This window comes from Etheostoma spectabile, chromosome 13 (assembly GCF_008692095.1).
Source record: "Etheostoma spectabile isolate EspeVRDwgs_2016 chromosome 13, UIUC_Espe_1.0, whole genome shotgun sequence".
In the NCBI taxonomy this organism is placed as follows: Eukaryota; Metazoa; Chordata; class Actinopteri; order Perciformes; family Percidae; genus Etheostoma; species Etheostoma spectabile.
This window is the reverse complement of record NC_045745.1, coordinates 24,995,550-25,020,222: the sequence shown is the minus strand read 5'-3', so window position 1 is coordinate 25,020,222 and position 24,673 is coordinate 24,995,550. Positions and strand designations below refer to the sequence as shown.

General features: G+C 43.7%; 2 protein-coding genes across 5 annotated transcripts in view; one reads left to right on the top strand and one right to left on the bottom strand.

The window, feature by feature from the left end:
* ppp3ca (protein phosphatase 3, catalytic subunit, alpha isozyme) overlaps nt 1–1,987 on the bottom strand; it is a 32,418-nt gene extending 30,431 nt beyond the window's left edge. The window contains exon 1 of one of the 2 annotated variants that reach the window (XM_032533729.1): nt 1,593–1,987. In XM_032533729.1, coding sequence (XP_032389620.1) covers nt 1,593–1,647 — 55 coding nt within the window. In that variant the 5' untranslated portion in view covers nt 1,648–1,987. The remainder of the gene's footprint in view (nt 1–1,592) is intronic. The other variant, XM_032533728.1, reaches the window with a different exon arrangement.
* A 12,603-nt stretch (nt 1,988–14,590) lies between these two features.
* cxxc5a (CXXC finger protein 5a) overlaps nt 14,591–24,673 on the top strand; it is an 18,711-nt gene continuing 8,628 nt past the window's right edge. Inside the window, exons 1-3 of one of the 3 annotated variants that reach the window (XM_032534040.1) lie at nt 14,591–14,826; nt 14,952–15,009; nt 22,561–23,579. In XM_032534040.1, the coding sequence (XP_032389931.1) occupies nt 22,785–23,579 (795 nt within the window). In that variant the 5' untranslated portion in view covers nt 14,591–14,826; nt 14,952–15,009; nt 22,561–22,784. Of the gene's footprint in view, nt 15,014–22,560; nt 23,580–24,673 lie in introns of all 3 variants that reach the window. The other 2 variants (XM_032534041.1, XM_032534042.1) reach the window with 2 other exon arrangements.

The following is a 24,673-nucleotide window of genomic DNA, read 5'->3' as shown; positions in this document are numbered from 1 at the left end:
AAAGGCAGAGCAGGATACCCAGGGCTCGGATTACACCTATCACCATTTCCAACCACTCGGGGACCAAAGGCAGGTTGGTGGAACTCATATTAATGTTAAAAAACTCATAAAGTGAAATTTTCATGCCATGGGACCTTCAAATTACCTTAGGCTACGAGAATAGCAAAAATGAAACAAACGCATAATATTTTATTGAACCAGAAAAATATGCTTTGAGTGTTTAGAACTGTGTACAAAAATGCTAAATGTTACATGCCCATGTTACAAAAGCAAAAGTCTGAGCCCTAATTTTTGTCTGTGTAGCGTTTGCTAATATAAACCTTTTGTTTGACATATTTTTGAATGCCTGGATGTTAGTAAAGCTTTTTGCCAAAAAACAACAGTTAAGTGTTGGTTGTGAGGTCTTGCTCAAAACAACAACTACTAATGTCATTTTACCAATTTCTTTCTCTTACTGTGGATAGTAATGTGAAATATGATTGTCTGGCTAGATGCACTGTTTGGAGAGAATGTCCTGGCAAAACAATGAAGTGTATCATCTGCTAACATGGCAAATGTAATAAACTGGGTCAGCAGTATGGTGTGTTTCAGAATTTAGGATGCACTGTGTGTTATTTCCATAAAAAATTAGTCTGAGCATAAGATTGTTAGGGTCCCTCAGGAAGGAATGCTGATTCACTAAATAGTTCTTTTTATCCTAAAGTTAGTTTTGCAATTGTAACAGTTAAATGCTTACAGGACATTCATTGTGCGTCCATTCATGGTCACATAAGTGTATCTCATAGTGCAGATTATTCTGTTTCCACAACTCTGTCGCCTAAAGGACAAAGTTGTTAATGCTGACTGAGCTACTCGGCCATTACGAACGACAATATAGTCTGCACAATGTGAATATATGCAGGCACAGTGGTGATTGTGAGCTGATCCATTGTCAAAATGAACATTGATCAAATGAGTTATGGCACAACTGTGAACACTTCATCATCCTCCATTGATCCAAGTTGTCCAAGTCCTTCTCCACATCCACTGATGCAGCTTTTGGGATCCCGTATAAACATTTTCTCAACAAATTAAAACATGACTCACTCCTGCTAAAATATATCACCATTAAATGTCCATTACATGCCCTCTTCTTCTTCCACTGGCCCTGTCAAAGCCTGTGAAATCCTGCTGCATCACTGCCCCAGCTTCTACAACAAGCTCGGTAATTCAGCTGTTTTTCCATCTCTCCTCTTATGCCTACACCGAGCCAAAGCCAGCATAGGCAGTCACATCGTGACAGCAAATATTAAAATATGAATAAATGTGTGCAATAAAATCCATATTTCCCCGCTGCACTGCTGCTTCTAAGCTGTATACCCGATCTTCGCGGGGGCTGTGCGGAAAAGAAAACCGGATTGTTTATCAACATCAAAGCTCCAGCAGCCCACTATCATCACCGTGAACACAACTTGATGGCGGCATATACACCATTATAGCACGACATGAAAATAAAGGCCATGTTCTGCCAATCCACGAGGAGCTAAATACTGGAGATGTTATGTAATAGCTATCTATAGCCATAACCTAACGCAAAATGTAGGCTAACTTACATTTCACCATCCGATCGGTGGCGTTTAAGACGAGGTCAGCGTTAGACATCTTCATGGGCAGTTGCTGTCTTCGAGGCTGAAGCTGTTTTCTCTCCCTCCTTTTAGAGTCTACTCTCAGTATTTGTTGTCGAAATGCGACTGATGCTGTGGCATCACTTAGATGATGCGCCCCCTCCGTGCGTCGGTGCTGCGCCGGGTAGGACTGCTGCTCCCCAGGCAGGGATGGATGCTGGATGCTGGATGCTGTACAGTAGGAGCTGCTGCTGCTGTGCTAAGCTGTTAATGTGGGGGAGGATGAACGGAGAGAGGGAGAGAGAGCGATGCACCCCCAACATGGCGGTGGAGGGAACTCCCACGCAAATGTTTCACGGGACTGCCTGATGCTGCGATCAGATGGAGGCTGAGACGGGGTTGCCCCCACGCACGCACGGCGCGCCATGTTTCGGTATTCTCGAAATTTCTGTACGCCCGAAGATGGGAGCGTATGGGCCTCGGTTCAAACATGTGTAACATTCATGATCACTGGACAGGTTCATTTTGATTACAGGCGCGCGCACGTGCACGCGAGCCTCACAGGCAGTTGGATTCATGGCAAAGACAGCAGAAACATTTCACTTGGTGGCGACAAACCGCCAGGGTTTGCGCAAACTGAGCTACTCAACCATGGTGATAGCCCCCTTTTTTAAAGAAAAAATTCGTTATGTTATTTTAGCAATTTGGAGATGACGTCATTTTGCTTATGTGCCACAGGAAATGCCAATAAATACATTTTCTGATGAGTGGGCTAAACTGTTCTGCTGTAAAACCAAAACTTTTATAATCCTTTGCTAATTAGCCTAAATCTATTGTCTGAATTGTGGTCCAGTGCATACATGACATATATTGGATGCATATGAATAAAAATTTAAAAATATGAAATCACAAATACTATTTATGTACAAATCCCGAATAATGTGGCACTTCATGTGAAAGTGGCCATTTAACTTCTGAGTGTGGACTGTTAGGTAAATACCTGACTGCTCCCATCTCATTCTTCATTTAGCCACCCATGAGACATACCATCTGGGGACCATTACACAAACTACTAGCCATAGCCATAACCCTTGATTGATTTTATTCTAACTAAGGAAAACTGTTTGGAACACCATATCAATGTGAGAAATCGAAGTTAAAGTTGGAATGCAAAGCTTCACAGGGTAGTGATGCACCTTCTTGGCTGCAAGACAACTTCTAAAAAAGGGTAGCCTTTTAACCTGCATAAAAAAAATACATTTATAGCTACCAGAGAGCTACTAGAACAAGGGTCAAGTGTCAGAGAGAAGAAAACACTGAAAAAATAAGCCTATTAAGTATGTATAATTGTTAATAAATAAATAAAAAAACGGATAGAATTGCATTAAAGGTTCCTAAAAATAACAGGACAACTCATTTCTAATGCAATATTTCAAGAATATAATCTGCTCTAAATTCATTCAAATTGTTGGTTTTACACAAACTTTCTACAGGTATTGTGTTCACTATTTGGGTAAAGTTTACAGTTTATCAGTTGCTCTAATGTTATTATTATGAATTGAATATAATGAACTATTCATAAACATGTCACTTAGCACACTAGCCCTTTTATGTATAACACTTGCATTTTTAAATGGATTTTTTCATGTCACAGACTTTTTCTTGCTTTTTTTTAAACTGACCTTTAGCCAAGTGATTTGTCATCCACACATGCGACACAGTGACACTGGGATAGTAAGAAACAAACACAATGATGCAATTATTGGAACAATGTGATGCTGATACCCTGTAGGCCTTAATCACTGCAAAATGCAAACTGGTACTAAGTGTTTTCACAGTAAATTGAATGGAAAAGTTGACTTTTAAATTCCTTGCCCTAAAAATCTTCCCATTTGGCATTCAGACTCTAGATGTGTTACTAAAAAGGCAACATGGGGCGACCTCTAGCTCACCCAGTAGAGTGTGCCCCTGTAGGCTGAGTCCGGGTTCAAATCCATAGTCCTTCTGTACGTCATCCTCCAACCTTTATGCCCTTTCCTCTCTTCAAGCTGACCTGTCAATTAAAGCCCATAAAATCCCCCCAAAAAGCTACATAGAAAATACATAAATAAGACCAATATCTAAGATTACCATCATTTGTCTTAAATGCATGGACATCATGAAAACCAACATTGGCACATCTTGTCTGTACTGTAACAAACCTGAAATGAATATTGTCCATTTTGCAATGACCAATGAATTCCTAACCCAACCTTTGGTGACTAGTCTGTCCCTTTCTAAAGAACAGTAAAAGCTCTTTTTAAAAGAACATAACTGAAAGCAGAAGGACGTAGGAGGAGCATGATGCTACATTTTGAACTATTAAGAAGCAGCAAGGGGTAAAACACTGCTTGAGCAATCACAGAGTATTACTGGTATGATTTGTTTATTACCTAAAAAGCATACACTTTTGATAGCCATCTCTAGTTCTAGTTATTATTTCATTTGATTTATTCTAAATGAAGTTTCTCAGACAGCCTCTGTGGGACCTGCCACTAGATGGGGCCCTAACCCTGATTTTAAATGCAACGATAGCAACAGCTGGTTGACTGGTACTGCTACAGGAGTGGCGGTGTTTGCTGCTTCACATTTAGAGACATGATCATTTGAGAAAGCAATGACACTACTTATTTAGTGGTACAAGCTAAACTGTTGTTGATGGAATTTTGTCATGCTTTTTGTCCTCATACTGTCAGTCAAGACAATAGAGACACTTGCTTCCTGACAGCTGAGGCTGAGCTTGTGAATAGCAGCAGGATGAGTAATAAATCTTGAGAAATGGAGCCAGTGTTGCTCATCAGGCAGCGGGTCTCTACAGCATGGAACTGTGAGACTCACACAAGGCGTGAAGAACTTAGGGATTTTGTGGTGTGTGTTCCCATCCTAATGAACAAGCCTAACACTTCGGGGACACAATTGAGTGGGTTGGATGAAAATGGTGTGTCCTTGTTGCCTTGTTGAAGTTGCCTACATTGCTGGAACAGATAAACCTGAGATGCAGTTCAGTATTGAGATCAAAATTATTATTATATTATTATTAAATCCTATGCATAACACACAAACATAACTAACTGCCAAATCGGATATAATGCCCTAAAAAGCATCACGTTGCTTTGAAATGACATGCGGAAGTGACAGACTGACTGTCACATGTACAGAGTGCAAAGTGTGCAAACCAGTTTTAAATGAGATTTATATGACAAATCTGCTTCTCAGGTGTTGAGTATTTCTGCAGTGGCATTGACCTTTTTCTAATACATTTGTTGACCCCTCCTTTTAAATACTGTTTTTTTCTGGCATGGCATCCTGGCACAGTAATAGGAGAAAAGGGCCTATTCCAACATTATATACCGAAGCTTATTCAGATGTTCCCACATAATTAACTCACAGTTATTTTGCAGTCACATCAACAGCACAAGCCATTAATGAAATCACAAGCCATGTTGTATGTGATTCAATTACATCTCAAGCAAAATGCCTTGGCTCGTAACAATAACAGTCATCAAAAGTATATTAATATAAAATGAATATATTTATTTCTCTTTTCATGCTACTTGCACAGCCCATAGTTTACGTAACCTTCTTGAATTACTTGGTAATTTCCTCACTTTCAGATCACCTTATCTGGATTCATTTGAGATAGAGTGAGTTTGTTTTATTCTGATTGACTTGAGTTACATGTGCTGTCTAATGGTAGAAAGTCACTGGCTTGATCTCATTACTTTGGTTACACTACAGGCCCCAAATCAGGCCTATTTCTAAAACTGTAGCACAACCATGAACACACAAATAATTTAACAAGATTGTTTTATCATGCAATTGTGTTGTGGGTTGGGGTTTTTGTTTGGGGTTATTTTCCCATTTGACCTTCCCTGTGTCTCGTCCCGGTTTTCCCCTAGTCTGGTGTCATAGATCTGTCTTATGTTTCCCTGTGTGTGTTTGTTATGCTGGCTTTATTTGGCGGTCAGCTTCCTGTCTTGTCTTGTCTTGTCTAGTCTAGCTTTAATTTGTTTGTCTGATTGTCTTGCCCCGCCTAATGTGATCCACCTGACGCTTACCTGTTCCCCGTTACCTGTTACCTTTGTATTTAACCCAGTGTTTCCTTGTCTCTTGTCGGATCATTCTGTTTGTTCGCCTGTCAGCACGGCGCTTTGGCCCAGTGCCCTGATTTGTTCTGTTCCTTGGTCCTGGTGATTATACGTTTTGCCTTTTTTTTGGATGTTTGCTTTTTGCCTTGTATTCTGGGTGGTTCGTTTGTTGAGGCTTACTTGTGTTTTTTTGGACAATAAACCCTGGTTACTACCCGCTGCCTGCTGCTGTCCTCATCTCTGCATTTGGGTCCAATCCCCACTCCTCCATAACATAATGATCCGACCAGCTATGGACCCAGCAGCCTTCGAGGATTTGGACAGGCTGGAGTATGCCGTTGGCCGGTTCGTCGTCGAGCTGGGGAAAACCACGGACGTGGGGCGCCGACTTATCATCTGTTCCCTGATAAGAAACGCTGTGACAAGCAAGCCCGGGCTCTTTGAGGTCCCAGGCATGAAGACCCTACTCCGGGAGGTTTACCAGCTGGAAGCTAGCCTGCAGGTCATTCTTACCCCCACCAGCGAGCTGGCGCCTAGTGTTCCAGACCCCCAGCTGACGACGACCGCCGCCGCGGAGCCCCAGCTGACAACTTCCACCGCCGCGGAGTTCCCCCGGCTGACGACTGCCGCCGCCGCGGAAGATCCCCAGCCGCCAGCTTCCGCCATTGAGGCGGATCCCCAGCCGCCGACCCCCGCCGTCGAGGCGGACTCCCGGCCGCCGACCCCCGCCGTCGAGGCGGACTCCGGCCGCCACCCCCCCGTCGAGGCGGGACTCCGCGCCGTCCCGGCGTAGGGCGGACTCCCAGCGCGGCTCCCGGCGTAGAGGCGGAATCCAGCGCCGGCTCCGGCGTAGAGGCGGACTCCCAGCGCCGGCTCCCGGCGTAGAGGGGACCCAGCCGCCGGCTCCGCCGTTGTGGCGGACTCCCAGCCGCGGCCCCGCGTTGTGGCGGACTCCAGCCGCCGGCTCCGCCGTTGTGGGGACTCCCAGGCGCGGCTCCGCCGTTGAGGCGGACCCCAGCCGCCGGCTCCCGCGACGAGGCGGTCCCCAGCCCGCCGCTGACCGGCGCCTGGACTCTAGGCCGACTACTCCTCTGAACTGGCCAGGTATAAGCGTCATGAACCCCGGCTGGCGCTCGGTGGTCCTGGTCCCCGCGCGATGGCCATCCTTTGTGGCCCTCGGTCGGCGGTTGGCGTCCCCGACCCCAGCCGGTGTTGGGCCTCTCCCTCTCGGGGCACTGGCTCCCGGGGTCACCTGGTCTCGGCTCCAGGGGTCCCTGGGACCCAGTCCCCGGTTTTCTCAGGTCTGTCCTAGGCCAGGTCCTCAGGAACCCCGTCTTCTGTCCTAGCCTCTCCAGTCCAGTCTCCTAGTCTCGTGTCTGTCCCTGTCTCTGTCTTTGTCCCAGTCACTGTGTCTGTTCCTGTCCCCGTCTCTGTACCTGTTCGTATCCTGTCCCAGTGCTTGTCCCGTGTACGTCTGTCCCTGTGCTTGTCTCAGTCCCTGTGTTTGTCTCTGTTCCAGTCTGTCCCTGTCCGGTCACTGTCTCTGTCCCCGTCACCCTCTGTTCCGTCTCTTTTTCCTGTCCCCGCGTCACACCATCCAACTTCGTTCCCACACCTGATCCGTCTGTAGTCTCGCCGTCTCCGTCCGTCCATCTAAAACTGCCCCTGAACCCGACCCCTCTGTCTCATGCTGTCCGTCCGTCTATGACCGCGTCTTTCCCACCTGGTGTTCCGAGTACGCCCGTCCCCAGTGAGATTCTAGTACGCCCCCGTGGGCTTTTTCGTATCCCTCGTGTGCCTCTCCGTAGGCTTTTCGTATTCCTCGTGCTCTCGTGCCCCTCTGCTGGGCTTTTCCGTGCGCCCTCCAGTGGGCTTCTTCGCGTGCCTCTCTGTAGGCTTTCCCGTATCCCTCGTGCTCCTCGTGCGCCCTCTAGCGGGCTTTTCCGTGGGCTACGTCTGGCGCCCTCTCGTGGAGAATTTCGGTATACCCGCTCTCGGGTCCCTAGTGCGCCCTCTCGTGGGCACCCTTGTACATCCCCTCGCGCCTCGTAATGCCCTTTCCTTGGTCTATCTCCGGTGCCAGTGTTCGTTAGTCACCCATACTCCCTGTGTCTCTGTATATTTCTCCCTTTTTCTGTTTGTTTCTCTTTGTCCCTGGGTCGGTGTCTCCCCCGCTTTGTATGGACACAGTTGATCAGGTGAAAACTTATGAGATCATGGAAGTTGTTTCAGAAATGTGAATGTCTGTTCTTCTTCTTTCAAGTCTAGTGTAGTTTTTAGCTTCTAAATCCAGAGAGCCTTCTGTTTTGTGCGTGTTTTTAGGGAGAGATAATGGTAAACGTGTGTATGTATGTGTACCATGCTCTCTTCATTTCTCTGTTTGTACGCCCAGTACAGGCTCTACAACTCTAGTAATTACATTGTTACTGTATGTGTGTGTGTATATATGTATGTGTGTATATATGTGTATGTGTATATGTATGTATACGTGTGTATATTTGTGTGTGTGTGTGTGTGTGTGTGTGGTGTATATATATATATATTACTGTTACCGGGATCCTGCATGTTTATATATGCATCTACATGAGTTGTTATGTCTTAAGATCCTGTCGTTCTTTACAGTGTTTGCTTTCAGCCAACCCTTGCTGTTTTGCCTTTTTGTTTTTTGTATCTTTTTGTGTTGTAGCCAAACATCGTCCTTCTTCTAGCTTCTCTGGTGGCACTCTGCTCTCTGTCCCCCACCTCTCGTTTAGTTTTTTCTGTCCCTGTGTTGGCATCCCCCCTCGTTTGTCCCTCTCTTTGGTTGTCTAGTCACGTCTCATTCTGTCCCCAGTCTCTTGCTCTGTCTCTTTTTTTTGCTGTCTGCCTGTCTTCTCTGTGTATCTCCGTTCCGTCTTCCTTCTGGTTGCCTGGTCTCATTGTTGTTTTTTCCCTCTCTGCTTTGGTCCCTGTCTGTCCCGCTCCCTTGTTATCTCTTTCCGTGTTTCACTCCCTGCCCCTACCTCCCTGCGTTTTCCTCTTTCCCTTTGTTTGTCTGTCTGACCCCTCACCTGTCTCTCTCTCTGTTCACTGTCTGTCTCTCCCTTTCTTCCATCGCTCTGTCTCTCGTGCTTTTTGTGCCTGTCTATCTTGTTCTTTGTCCCTCTCGCTTCCTTGTTTTCTTTTTGTTTTGTGTGGGTGTCTCTCTCTTTCCCTGTGTCTGTCCTGCTCTCTTGGTTTCAGTCCCTTTTTCTGCCTGTTTGTGTGGGTGACTCTCCCCGTTCCTCTCTGTTTCTAGTGTTTTTTGCCTTTCTATCTGGGCTGCGCTGTACCTGTCCCTGCTTGCTTCTCCGCTCCTTTTTTCTGTTCTTCTCCTCCTAGTCCTCTCTTGTCTTCATCCTCGCCCCTTCCCGATTACTCGTCTCAATCGCACTGTCTCTCTTGCTTTTTGTATCTGTCTGTCTTGCTCTCTGTACTGTATGTTGTCTGCTCTCTGTGCTTCTCCTCTTGGTTGGTCTCGTCTCTTGCTCTCTGTGTCTCCTCTCGTCTCCCCGTCTCTCTCTGGCTCTCTCTCTGTGCCTGCCCCTAGTTCCTTTTCGGCTCCCTCTCTGCCTCCTCCTCCAATCCCTCGCTGTCTTTGGTTCGCCCTGTTCCATTGCTCTGTCTCTGTTGCTCCCTATGTTGTCTCTCTGTGTCACTCTCGCTCTGTTGATATCTCGTGTCTGTCCTCTCTTTCTTTCTGTTGGTTGTTCTCTGTTTCTCCGGTCGGTTTTGCTCTCTGTCCTGGTGTCTTTCCCCTGTCTTTTTCGTTCCCGGTGTCTGTCTGTCTGTTGTCTGTCTTGTCTCTGTCTCTCTCTCATTCGGATTGCTGTTTGTCTCTCTCGTCGCTCCTCTCCTTCATGTGGGTTCTGTGGTTTCACCGCTCTGTCTCTTTTCTCCCTGTCTTGTTCTGTGTCTTTCTGTGTCCCGCTCGCTCTCTCCTTTGTCCCTACCCTTTGTCCCTCCTCGGTCTTTTTCTTTGGTCCTGTCGCTACTGGTCTCAGCTTGTTCTGGACTTCTTTGTTCTCTCCGTTAGTGCTCTCTTTGTTGGTCTCTGTCCTATCCTTCTCCCTCCTGCGTCCTCTAGTCTCAGTCTTGTTCCTCCTTCGCACTTTCCTTCGTCTCCTTCCATCTCCTCTTCCTTGGTCTCCTTCTTGGTCGTCCTCTCCCTCTGCTCCTCTCGCGCTCCCTCCTTCTCGTCCTCCCTCCTTTCCCGTCCCTCTCTCGCTCCTTGTTCCTTCCTCTTCGGTCCTGCTCTGTCTCCCCTTCAATCCTCGTTGTGCCTCTTCCTTGTTCCCAGGTCTGGTTACTTTGTCCGTGCTCCCCTATGCCCTTGTCCCCCGTGCTCCGGGTTTTCCTTCTGTCCCCTGTTTCTCCGTCCTTGGCCTCTCTTCCAGTGTCTTCCGCCCTTACTGGGTTGTTTTTTGTTCTCTTTGGGTTTTTGTTTGGGGTGTTTTGACATCTGGTATCTGTCTTTGGGGGGGGTTCTGTTGTGGGTTGGGGTTTTGTGTTGGGGGTATTTTCCATTTGACCTTCCCGTGTCTTCGTCCCGGTTTTCTCCTAGTCTGGTGTCATAGATCCTGTCTATGTTTCCCTGTGGGTGTTGTTATGCTGCTGCTTTATTTTGGCGGTCAGCTTGTCTGTCTTTGTGTCTAGTCTAGCTTACTTTGTTTGTCTGATTGTCTTGCCCCGCCTAATGTGATCCACCTGACGTCTTAACTGTTCCCGTACCTCGTTACCTCTTGTATTTAACCCCAGTGTTTCCTTGTCTCTTGTCGGATCATTGTTTGTTCGCTGTCAGCACGTCGCTTTGTCCCAGTGTCCCTGATTTTGTCCTGTTTCCTTGGTCCTGGTGATTATACGTTTTGCCTTTTTTTGGATGTTTGCTTTTTGCCTTGTATTCTGGGTGGTTTTTGTTGAGGCTTACTTTGTGTTTTTGGACAATAAACCCCTGGTTACTCCCCGCCTGCCGGCCCTGCGGCCTCATCTCTGCATTTGGGTCCAATCCCCACTCCTCCATAACACAATTGCCTTTAGATTAACTTCTTCTGGTAAAGTAATAGTTGGGCTTTTGGTAAATGTGCTTATTCACCTTCTTGCCAAGAAATAGATAAGAAGATACTACCCTGGTACGTATCTGTGCATTAACTATGGAGCCAGAGCCTGGAGGCATTTAGCTTAGCTTAGCATGAAGATCAGAAGCAGCAAGAAAAAAGAAGGATAAACAGCTAACTTGGCTCACTCCAAGGCAAAACAATACGCCTATCTGCACCTCTAAAACTCACCATTAACACACTGTATCTTGTTTGTTTAATCCGTACAAAAAAACAAAATGTAAAAACATATTCAAATTTTACGTGGAGTTCCGTGCTGAAACTGTTTCTCTTTGAACTCAGTGACTTCCTGGAGGTTGTGAGGTTGTGAGGTTGTGAGAAGAAACTGGAACACTCTGCTCCAGCAGCTGGTCAAATTTGGTGACAGATGATCTATGGTATTCTACAGGAAGTGACATCACCTGGAATCAAACACCAGCCAATGGGAGAGAGCGAGGACCTTGTTTGTTGCTATGAGATGTCATGTTTCACACATGTTTGGGATGGGATACTTTTGTTAATGTAATTCTATTATTAACAATATGATTCAATACTAGTTCCCCATGGACTCAAAATGTTCAGCAACAAGACGACAAATGCATTAAATCATAATTTGGCAATCACAAGCATCTTTCAAGACTATACATTGACACATATTAGAAATGACTGCTGATAAAAAAAAGATGGATACATAGAACATGATGTGGGGTTGGCCTGATGCTGTTTATTAAAGTGGATTAGGGTTAGAGGGTTAGAGGATGTAACAAGTCTGTGTTCTTGCTGCTGAACAAAAAGAGAAAAAAGAACATTTCTATGGTTATGCTGAGATACCACAATAGAAAAGAGTAGAAGAACAGGAAGCCAATCTTTCTGAAATAAGTGGGACGTTGAAATTGTGTTGCAGTGAAAATTCTGAGGGTTTACAGGGTTGCGACATTCCTCAGTATTTGAGAAAGTTGATGTTCATGCCTCATCCTGCTCCCTTCATTCCTTATGTACCTCTTTTGGGACGTCTTCGGGGGCTTTCCTACGGTGTTGGTCATGTGTGCAGCTGGGGATGGAGGCCATGCAACACTAATCCTCCTCCCCAGCTCAGGAAAGTACCGTGCCTCCCTGTGCAGAACGAAAACAACAAAGAGCTGAGTGTGGCTGCAGCCTCCGGGGTTCAGTGCACCCACCAGAACATGTCCAAGAGTCACAGCTTGCTGCTCCCTCCTACCCATCTATCCATGCATGACTCTCCTTCTCTCTCCTGATTTCTCTCTTTTGACCCTCTTTTCAACCTATGAAAGCGGCTTGCGATTGCAGACTACAATGTAATGTTCCTCCGTTTCATACTAGCGATAGAGGACTTTAGAAGGTCAAAAGGGAGGACATATGGAATGCTACAAAAGAGAAATAAGAATGTGGTCGGAGTGGGTTTTATAGAGGCAAAATTATTCCTGTTCCCACAACGTATATGACTACAGTGAAATTGTCTAAAACCCTGAATAGAAACATACAAAAAAAAGAAGAGTAAGACAGCTTCAAGAAAGAATCAAAGTAACATACAGTGTCTCTGGACTCAAAAAAACATGGAGATGAAAACATCTGGTTTATACTAGTGTTTGTTGTTGCATCGAGGGTAACTTTGTCTATACACATTGCATACATTTGGGCTGTTTTGATATTGGGCACAAACTGGTTCTGAAAACCCCTAAAATGCAAAGCAGTTTTTTACATAGTCTATGAATATCACACCAACAAGTGCTAACTTAATATGGATATCAATTTCCCAAAATGTTTACTGCATGTCAAATAATGAAATACAAGTATCAGTAATGTTATTAGCCATGGCTCTCTGGATGGTATCGTGCAGGGTGGTCGGTCCACTACTTTTGATCAGACTCAAATATTTCAACAAGAAATGTTATACATACATTGGTTTCCTCTCAGGATATTGTAATAACTATAGTGATCCTTTGACTTGGCGCAATTAACAAGTCAAAATTTTAAGTTGTCCAATTCTTTGGCTTATAACAAAATACCTGCAAAACTTGTGACATTCTCATCAGCCTCAGCTGATTAGCAAATGTTAGCATGCTAACACAGCAAACTAACTTTGTACCTATATTTATACCTATTTCTCTTTACCTTTATACCCATATTTGTACCTATATCTCTTTAACTTTATATCTTTATTTATTTAAATTATATGAACTCTGCCTCGTTACAAAATTATATATCAAATGTAGCTGTTACAACATTTGTAACAGCTACATTTTAAACACATGCAGCTGTTAAAGTGGAACAGCTCTGTGGAAGTGTCAAAGTACACATCCAAGTAGATTTACCAAACACATCTTGGGGAGGATTTCATTTTGATTCATTTATTACTACTGCGACAAATAAAGTTCACTCCAAAATTAGATACCCATATTTAAAAAAACTAAAAAAAAACTAAGACAACACTTTTGCATTGGTACTAAAAATAGATGTCATCTGAGGACGTTTTCGAACAGAATTTGGTTCCTCAATATTTCACGATGAATTTAAAGTATTTTCCAAAATCATCAAGCATGACAACTTTATGCTGAATCATTAATATGGATGATGTGGATGATGCTCCTTATGACCTCACAAGGAGCAAGATTCCAGATCGGCCCATCTGAGCTTTCATTGTCTCAAAAGCAGAGCAGGATACCCAGAGCTCGGATTACACCTATCGCCGTTTCTAGCCACTGGGGGCCATAGGCAGCCTGGGGGAACGCATATTAATATTTAAAAACCTCATAAAGTGAAATTTTCATGCCGTGGGACCTTTAAGATGTTTTATTTTAGGTCATTATTTTAGATGATTTAACACTCATTAGCCTATATTATAAAATTACTTGTTTGGCTGGACATCACATCTACTGTTTATAAGTTTGGAACACAAATCCTGTGCGTATTTACGTATTTGCTGGCTTTTTGACTTTAGTATACATACTATGTAAGTGTCATGTTTATGAGAGCCAGAGCATATTTGTTTGCAGGGAGGTTGGTTGGCTACTGGCAGAGTTGGTAAAACACCCCCTCCTCTCTCTCTCTCTCTCTCTCTCTCTCTCTCTCTCTCTCTCTCTCTCTCTCTCTCTTCAGCTGCCGCGATATTTTCCAGCTCTGGAGCCTCAACCGCACAGCTCGATCGATTCGCATTGATTGTCCCTGACGAGCTGCTCCACTTTCTAGCCAATGTCAGCCAGTCTGCGATCGGGAAGGAGAGAAATGAAGGAAAATCTCTGCCGCCCTGGCGGTGTCATTTCCACACTTGGATTGGCCGCCTGCCAGCAGACGGGACAGCCGAAAGAGGTGGAATGGATTCTGGCTGAGCGCGAGGAGGAGCGAGCGGGGATAGGTCTGATTTAGCCTTGCATGGTGTATAAACTCTATTCTCCAAATACACTGATGGGTAAACTGAGTGTTTACCCTCCACCACCCTGCATCAACTCCGTAAAACGAGAAAACACAATATTCAAAATCACAATTGTCACAACAATGTGACAATACACACTTAAAACATATTTAGTTCATTGGGCCTTTCATATGTTTTATCCTCTAATCATAAAATAAAAACCATCCCCGCACATCCAGGCAGTTTTGTGTTGCATAAACTCACTCGCAGAAGCACTATTAAAGAGACATTACAGAAAGTAATCAACCATGCAGAGTGCAATGATCTTTGATCAGCCCTCAGTTTTATTTTGAATCAACACCTCTCCCCCTCAGCTGTCCTGAGATCACACTGAACCTCGCGTTCTCTCGGTTTGTTGTTGCCTCAGCTGAAGCGCGCACGCCACAGAAAAGTCCACTTCGGTTTTTCCGCGAAGCTCCAAAAATCTATGAAATGTGTTTGCATGTTCCTCTCGGCAAGCGGGGATGTAGAGGTGGGATTGCAAGGACCGAGAAAGCTGGGGGAACCCACGCGCTCAGCCTCAGAGAAAGTACGCTTTTCCAAAATAACTCACGGTGAATATTTTTTTTCTTTTCACATTTGTCATTAACAGACAGGCACTCTGTAGGATTTTGTTAGCGGAGAATAAGCTTTTTTTCTGCCCTCTTCTTTTTTTTTTTGTCACCATTCTGCACGGCAGGCTGAGAGACGGACCGCTCGGACTGTGGGAGCCCTCCCCTCTGCTCGGATCTGCTTTGGTAGGTGCGAATAAAATGGGCCCGTGTTTGCAAATATGCAGATACATGGAAGGGGAGGGAGGAGGGTTGGTGATGGGGGGGATCATACTTTGTTGAAGTCTTCTGAAAGTTGGGATGTCATCTTCTAATAGGATCAAGTTAAAGCGGGGTGAACCGGCGCTCTTCCGTCGGCTATGTCCTCAAATGTGCGACTGCAGACCATATGATGGTACCGCAGATAGGCTACCGTGCTCGTAGATCGCTGAGTCCAGACAAAAGCCAGCTATTTTGATCTCCAATTACTCTTGGTGGAAAACAATAAAATTAAGGTTTTTATAATCGCCGTGATTGAACAGGTAATGATTATTGAGCACAGTGCTTGGATGAAGGGGGTATTTAACAAGCTGCTGTCAGGTTTTCAAGAACAATCTTCATATCTCTTTTATTTAAAAAGTCCTCCAGATACGGATCGGCACAACAGTGAACCAAACGCCCGATGCTTCATTGTGAATCAGCTGTTAATGACGCGCACTAAACTTGGCGCTAATGAACGATACATGATGATCAACGCGCATTTGAGTCGGATCAGGCTTACATTTGACAACAGACTCTTCCCGATCGTCACCCTGTATAGTCTAAAATGAAACTTTTGTTTAACCCTAACAACAAACACTAGTAGCCGAAACAGATATCTTGTTCTACTCTCGGAACGACAGGTAAAGAATTGGCTTTTTTAAAATGTCCTTATTTTTCTTTTCTCCGGGCATTATTATAAAGTTCCCAGGTAGGCTACAGCAGCTTTCACCACGGAGATTTACAGTTATCCCCCCCCCGCAAACCACCTCCAGTATCGTAGGTCCATGTGCTCCACATGTTTGTGAATAATTTGAAGTCACAGTATGCACGGCTTGGTTGTTCATCTCCACTAACTTTTTGTGAGCATACAGCCTCATTAGGAAGAATAAGACGCAGCAGGTTATGGACAATGGATGAAGCCGTGAGTCTTATTATTTTCACCAGGCTTTTTAACTTCCTCTGCTCGTGCGTCTGCGTGTGTATGCACCTATGCACGAGGGAGGGTGTGCGTGTCCGTGTACGCGCGCGTCAGTCGACAGGAGGTGGGAGGAATAGAGAATGTAGACAGCGCGTCTGGATTAAGTATTCTCGCTTCTCCAGAGGTGTATAACTCAGCTGATACAGAGTTTGTGGTGAGCCAGATGCCTCATAACCCTGCAGGAAATTAGACAATATTTTCCCACCTCCGTTAAAAAGCTGACTGCAATTACCTGGCACCTGCGCATGCAGTGACGTCAGAAACGTATCCAAGAGGTATACTTCATTGGCCGAAAGAGGTTAATTGTCTTATCAAACGTGATATATGGGAATTGGTTAATTTAATAAAAGTTGCATAGTTGCAAAATGCTTTCCTTCATTTCTCTTTCACCTATTGATCAAACCTTTTGAACTACTGAACCAACCAACCATTCATCCATCAGTCAGCTGTCACTATATTGTGGACTGACAATCATTTTTATCCACACCTTTATAAAAATGGTTTATTTGAGGAAACCTCTGAAAAGTTTGAAGCTGATTTTAAGCTGAGAGCTGCATGTGAGAATGAGCTGTTCATGCTCATACAAGTATCATAGTGCTGACAACATTAACTCAATGTTGATCACTCTGGCTGTTAGAAATTAATGTACAGTATTATCTATTAAAGTACTTAATTCACCAATGATTTAAGCTTGAAAGATTTTGCATATTAATTAATTAATTAAAATGAAGACCTCTGCTTTTTCCAACGATTCATCCACAGGCATACAGAATGTAGCCTAATAATCATATTTGTGCCTTATGGCGTAAGGAAAAGTTATTCACTTCACAGAGTTGCAGTAAATTAAAGATTGATACCTCTCACATGTTTGTATGCTAAGTATGAAGTTACCGCTAGCAGCCTGCTAAAAAGACAGTTTGATGTTTTACTGAGGGTTACTATTTCATGACCAGGATCAGTTACTTCCTGGAGTCTCCGCTGGTTGCCTGGCAACTGTTTGTTGCCAATAATTTGTTTAGCACATAACCCATAAACAGAATTTTTTTTTTTTTACGCTTTGGTTATTGTATGGATTAAACAAACTGAATAGCACATGTTAATTAATGAGCGTTAGCTGCTGATTTTGTTACCTTTCAGCAGATCTAGGCTAGCTGTTTCCAGTCTTTATGCTAAGCTAACTGTCTCCTGGGTTTATAGTACAGACATCAATGTCGATATCTCTTCTAACCCCTGCAAGAAAGCGAATAAATGTAGTTCCCAAAATGTTGAACCTTTCCTTAAATTTGAGTGTTTGTCTCTGAGCTGCAAGATTAATACAAATTATTAGATACAAACAAACAAACCTATACACAGGCTGGGGGAACTATTTCCAGGCAGCATTGTCAAGTAGCAAACAGAGAGACAGCAAAAACAGAATTCCTCTCAAAGGATCAATACAGTAATTGGAATATCTGGATAAAAACACCACATCTCAAACTCACATAACATTCCATTCTGCTTTTCATGACTGAAAATAATGTTTACATGTGCACTAACAGAACAGCTACAATGTATGTGAACCCAGATTCAATTATAAGCAATTAGCAGGTTCAACAAAATCAAGCTTCACACACAAATTAATACCCATATATCATGTATCAACATATGTGGCTTTTTGCGAACCACTTTTTAATACATTCTCAGGTTCTGCAGATAAGCTGCTGTTGACAAAGTGTCCACAAAGAGACAAAGAACTGACATCACTCAGCAGATTCAACAGGCTGGAATTAATGTCAAGATTTTCACTAAGTGTATTCACATTTGTAACCACATTATGAGCGTTTTGATATTTTAAACTAAATTACTTATTGACTATTAAAACTAAAGTAATTATCCAGCACTCCATTTTACTTTCCTGAAAATGAAACAAACTGACAAAACAGATGCAGTTCAGACCACAATAAAGAAGAGGCATTAAATGTCCCATGGTATGAAAACTTCACTTTCTGTGTTTTTTTAACATTAATATGAGTTCCCCCAGCCAGCCTATGGTCCCCCAGTGGCTAGAAATGGCAATAGGTGTAAACCTAGCACTGGGTATCCTGCTCTGCCTTTGAGAAAATGAAAGCTCAGATAGGCTGATCTGGAATCTTTCCCTTTATGAGGTCATAGGGAGCAAGGTTACCTCTCCCCCGCCCCACTCTCCTCCTCAATAGCTGCAGACACAGGAATGGCACGTCCTAATGCCAGATCATTGTGGGACTGGCTCTAGTGGCAGTACTTTTGCACCAAGGCTTAATTTCAGGAAAGAGAGTTCAGATACAGTATTAGGGGACCACTAAGGGTATATAAAAGCATCCAAAATCACCATGTCATGGGACCTTTAAAGATACAATTCAAAATGTATTATTAATACATTTTTGCATTTACCTAAACAAGAGTCCACCAAATTTTTGCATAAATGTTTTAATCGTAGGTTCAGAACATACCTCTCAGGCCACACCTGCACTCCACAACGTCCAGCTGAGCTCATTGGTCAATCCACAAAAGGCTGTTGGACTGTATTTATCATTCGGACCATTTGTATCCAGATCTTTATCTCCGTCCCCAATCCTGTGTAGCACTTTGAAAAAAGACTCAGGGAAATATCAGGTATAGCTAACACCTATTTTATGTGGAGACAGCTTGAGGTGCAAGAATTGCAGCTCTTATACTGTAGGCTTTAATATGTGGTTACTAATTACAGTGCTCTTGTCAGGCCAATTCAAAGAAACCTGAGGTGTAAGGCTTTAATGTGAAACACAGAATTAAGTCTATAGCATTACAGGAAATTGAGTAAACATGCTTAAAGGACAAAACAACACCAATTATATGGTTTCAGCAGTATGGCGCTGACACTCTCAGTACAAGACGCAGTTATGGTTTAGGACACAGTTCACATGAGGACATAAACCTCCTCTGTAAATGATGTGGGGAAGGGATCTGAAGAGCCATGACATTGGAAGTCGAGGAGCTTGATTAGCATAAGACTATATCCCACTTTCAGGGTTGATGTTGATGGAGAGAGTGTGACGGATTGGTCAGTAGGATGGAAGGCAGATGTACACACAGTAGAGGAAGGTGAGTGTGAAGCTAAAATAGGTAACTCATGCTTTCATTGGTAACACCGTCTGGTAGACCAACGCAACAACTATGGTGTGGTGCAAACACAACCTGTGAACATGCAAGATACAAATTTTCCATTCTACACTGGTTTGGTGGAATTTTATTTTTTATTTATACAGAATATTGACTTTGAAGTACAGTTTGCAATTTTTGTCAGGGAGCTAAATGTGTAAAAATGACACAATACAATTACTGTACATGAGTACTTTAAATAAAATCATTTAAATGGGTTTATTTTGTTTTACAAATCATAGGATAGTTATTGACCATTAAATACCTTAACTGGGTGTTATTAGTACATGTATCTGCGTGTGATGGGGTGGATGTAGCTCAGTCTGTTGAGAGTTGGGTTGGGAACCAGAGGGTCCACATACAGAACAAAACACGGTGGTTTACATCACCAAAGTATAAAACTGCATTGAGAAGAATGACTGAAGCATTCAGCGTTTGTGACGCTGTGTTCAGCTACCTGAAAAGTCTAGAAATCTGTCAAAATTTTACTAAAAAAAAAGTGTCTGTGTCGCTGCGTTATCCTCATACAGCAGGGGTTGCTGGGATCGACGCGAAGCAAGTCAACAGTTTGAAAGAAGTATTGTGTCATATCCATACAATCACGATCTTTGTGATTTCATCAGCTAAATGAAACTTCTTTTGCCTTTTTTAAAACCACTGGTGTCATCAGCAGGTCAGCTGTTGACGTAATACTCTCCTGGCTGAATTATTATCTTACAAATGATCGGTGATATGTTTTCATGAGACGTTATTGCCAACTTTGTCACTTTGTAGCCGTTGTAAAAACTCATTTTTTATGGTTATTGATAATATGCCAGTTCATCAGTTATGTGAAAACCCATGTCTTTTATCACATTTAATGTATTAAGAACATTGATAAAGCAGTTGGATCAGAGCTCGATATTCTCTCAAGCCATGATTAATCAACAAATGTGTTGCTGTACACATAGATACCCAGATTTACTTTAGATAAATGCACAGCTGTCACAGAGCTAATTTAAAACCGTAAAATCTCCTCTTAAAACATTGAAATATTCATAACTGACCACTAAATACATAATTTCAGGTCCAATATTCCATAAAGACACAAATGCCCCATGTATCACTCTGATGATTTGCAGTGCTGTTATGCATACAACCACAATGGAGCAGAGATGCAGTTAGTTGGAGATGCCTTAGGGAAACCGGACCCTGGTCAGTGCTGTAGTAGGAGAAACTGAAACTATGGGGCTGAGGGGCTGCGGAGCTGGCTCTGGTTCGCTGGCGCCACATCCCCCTGAGCTGGTGAGAATGTGGGGGCTGTGCTCTTGCCTTTGAAGCTTTACCTCCCACTAATTCTGGCCTTCCAATTTCCACACACTGCACAGACACCCCCCCCCCCCCCCCCCCCCCCCCCCCCCCCCCCCTTCCATCCTCTTCCCCTCCCTTTCTCTTTGTTTCCCTTATAAGGACTTGCCCGGCCATTTCCTCAGCTTTTCTGCGGGAGGTGGTACGCTTGTTTGTGAACATGGACAGGTCAGGAGAGTAGCGGCACAGTTTTTCTTTTCATAGATGAGCAGTCTCAGGAATCTTATGCTAAAGGCCGGTGGATGGGTGCATCTCTTTCCTGTGGGGAGTCTCTCACTCCTAGCCTTGGGGAAGCTTCTTTATAAGCTCTGCCACTCCATTTCAGATAATATTTTGCCAAACGATATTGCTCCACAGGTTTGCTCTTTAAAAGTAAAATAGGATAGGAAATAATTTCTACACAATGATAGCAATCAAAAGACGTACAACTTTAAAGATAGTTAGTTCAAGTGCCTGAAAAAAAAGCTCAACACTAAATCAGCAGACTTAACAAATCCATAATCCTAAATCAGGCGGAAAAATGTGTGCGTAATTTGACAAGTAATAAATATAACAATATTACATAAGGTCAAATTATGCGAACAATTTAGTTAAATACTGAAATAAATTAAAGTTTGTCAGTTTACCTAGTCTTCGATACCTGTTAGCTGCTGTAGTGCTCTTATGTTGACAATAGGAGTCAGTGACACGTATAGCTTGCGTAGACATTAGAATTAAACACAGACTGGGGCAAATAAATGTTTTGAATTTTTAGCCCTGAAAATCTTGACCAAGATATACTAATATTCAGAGATACAAAGAAATAAAATCTAAAAACAAATTCTTCACACAACAAACTCCTGGCAAGGCAACACCTGTTTCTCTGGAGCTTCTCTGATTGGTTGGCAAAAAAAAAAGAAAAATTAATATTGGGAGCCTAACCTTGCTATTTAAGTCCAAATATACAAAAAGTTTTACAATCATATAAATTGTGGTGAAAACTGCGTTGTTATGGGTATTTCTTTTATATTCTCACCTGGAATAATCTGTAATTACAAAAGTGTAAACTGAGCCTAATCTGTTACCTTGTCACTTCCCGATGTAAGTCGAGTTCAGATTTGAGTCTTCTGTAATATCAATACAGAATAAAAATGAACCTACTAAACGAAGTTTGTTCACTGCTGGCTACAAGTACTACTAGCAATCAAACACAACAAAGGTTGTCCCTTGAATGGCGTTTTGAGCTAACCTTAGCAATCAAACAACCATAGATAGCTACAATGTTTTTGAAATTACCGCTAGCTTAGCTACAAGCTAGCGATCAAACACAACAAAGGTTGTCACTTGAATGGTGTTTTGAGCCAACGTTAGCAATCAAGCAATCATAGATAGATAAAACGTTTTTGAAATGATTCCCATCTTCTGTTATTTTTTGTATTGACAAAAGTTTATTTAAGAAATGATATTTATTAACAATCACATGCTCATTGATCTGAGTGTATGACATTGTGATACTGTATGTGTCCCTTATTAGACTCTCACACAACAATCTGGGAAGAAATATATAGCCAAAAGCCCAAAGACAGAACAAAGAAAATTGATTTTCTTTTCATTAGTGAGCCCATAATCTTTTACAATAACAATGTATGTATGTCTCACCACTATCAAAAAGCCACTTTAGGCCGCAGCGGGTAGCTCTAAAATCCCCATTGTACACTACCTGCCCAGAATCAAAAAGCAGACATACACAGGTAGCAAATATCTGGTGAACCATGGAGCATTTACATGCCTCGGAGTTGGTAAAGACCTAAAACAGAGCAAAAACTGAGTGAATACGTTCTTCAGGTAGCCGGAATGACAAATGAATGCTAATGTTGCTTCTTAACTTCTGGCATATCAACTTAAAAGGTGATGTCATCTTATCAGTTATTCTTGCATTTGCCAATGTTGACCCAGAACAGAAATGGAAATGTAGCTCTTGAGTTTCAGTGTTTTGGTGAAGTGATCCTTTACCTCTCTTCTCTCCCTGTGTAAAGTTTCCAGATGGCCCATGGAAGAACGTGGATGAGGGCTGAGCTGTAGTGCGGGCAGAAGGCTCCGGGGCCTGTCTGTTGTCAGCTGGCTGGTTGGTCCATTGAGGTGAGGTTCCACTTCCACCGGGGCACAGAACGGACCAAGAAAAGGGCTTTGCTCCCCCTCCTCGCTCACCCCTGCCCCCTTTCCATCCTCACCCTCAACCCAGGCACCTACGCTCTGGACCATGTCTAGCGGATTGTCGGAGGGGGGCCGGACAGAGGACCACGAGCAGAGTAACTGCAAACAGGACTCTCCTGTTATAGAGCGCAGGAACCGCAGTGGCATCATCAGTGAGCCCCTCAGTAAGAGCCTTAAAAAGTCCCGTACCCTCTCCCAGTATACAGCAGTCTCCTCTGCCACCAGCAATGGACACAAGGAAAATGGTGAGACTAAGAGCCACTTGGCCAAGCCTCAGCCACCCCCGCAGCCCCAGCCCACTGTCTCTGCACTGACAGCAGCCAAGTTGGACCGGACCCTAGAACAGGTTCTAGAGGGACAGAATGGCCTGCTGCACTTTGCCCAGGCAGCAGCCCTGTTAAAGCGGGCCGGTATGGAGCACATGCTCCTGCCTGGGGGCATGGGAGTGGGAATTGGCGGCGGAGACGCAGGCTCGGGGGCTAGCGACTTGGAGGGTACGTCTGTTACGGATGCCGTAGGTGGTCCTGTTGACTTCCCATATGGAGTAGGGGGTGGTTTCCCCTTCAACCCGGGGCTTTTCATCATGACGCCGGCTGGAGTGTTTCTGGCGGACAGCGCGCTACACATGGCCGGCCTGGCCGAGTACCCGGCGCAGAGCGAGCTGGCCTCTGCTATCAACTCCGGTAAAAAGAAGCGAAAACGTTGCGGCATGTGCCCACCTTGCCGACGGCGGATTAACTGCGAGCAATGCAGCAGCTGCCGGAATCGCAAAACAGGCCACCAGATCTGCAAGTTTCGCAAATGTGAGGAACTGAAGAAGAAGCCCTCTGCTGCTTTGGAGGTAAGTGGATAGTGATTGTGGGTCAGTCTTTAGGGTAAAAAATAAACTGTATTAACTTTTTGTTTCAAAAAGTTAATAGAGGGTTGCAAAAAGTTACAGAAACCAGAGAGCCATTAAGCCATACCTTTTTCTATGTGGGATCTAAAATTTTGATTTGATCCACAGGGAAGAACGGGAAATTGTTTAAAAATAATAATAGAGAGATCCGCAAACACCACAAACACATTTTGGCTTCACACCTGAAAACAATTCCCTTTTAAGGGAAATAGTACTGGAGGTTTTTTGTTGGGGAGATGGCTCCACAAGCAGGGAAATGACAGGTGGTGAGGAGTGTGGTGGTTATGTGCAGGGTAAGCATGCACCATGGGGTGTCTTTAATCCGTCCACCATAACCACACAATCACCCTGCCCACATCTTTCAATTGGAAGGCTAATTTGCTACCTTAAATTAAAGATTACATAATGCACTCCTTTCAGTAGAGCATTTTCTGCTTGGTCACATGTACATCCTCTTTGTGCATGTGTGGTAAGCGTAGATTTTTTTTCCGTGTGGACGGGAATTGTGAGTATGTGTACAGTATGTGTTTGTGTAACAGTGTAAATGCGTGGGTTTGCGCATGTGTGTGCATATAACAAGGTCCATCAGGGCACAGAGCTGTCATCTGGAGCGCCAGGTGTCAGTGTGTCATGCTCATCTAAATGACCCTCCAAACTTCCTATCTGTTACCTCCATTACCTTAGTGGCCTAACTAAGCTTGGCTGCAACAGAACGACCGATCATGAAAACAATGCCAGCAGATGTTGCATCTCTGAAGAAATAAACTTTTGGGATCAATGAATAATAGTGTCACTTTGGCATTACATAATGAATTGATAGATATGTAACATGGTGTCAACAGGAAGGCCTCTGGTCTAATTGACACAAACTCGATTTGTGCTTCAAACTGCTAATGGCTTTATTTCTTTCTTTTTTCTGATGGTGATTGAGGGTGACAGCTTGGCCTCTTGTTTGCGGGCTGAAATGTTGTCTCCATGTGCCGACTTTGGCCATCCACTGAAAAAAATGCTCCTTAATTAAAGGGGATGGTTTGGTT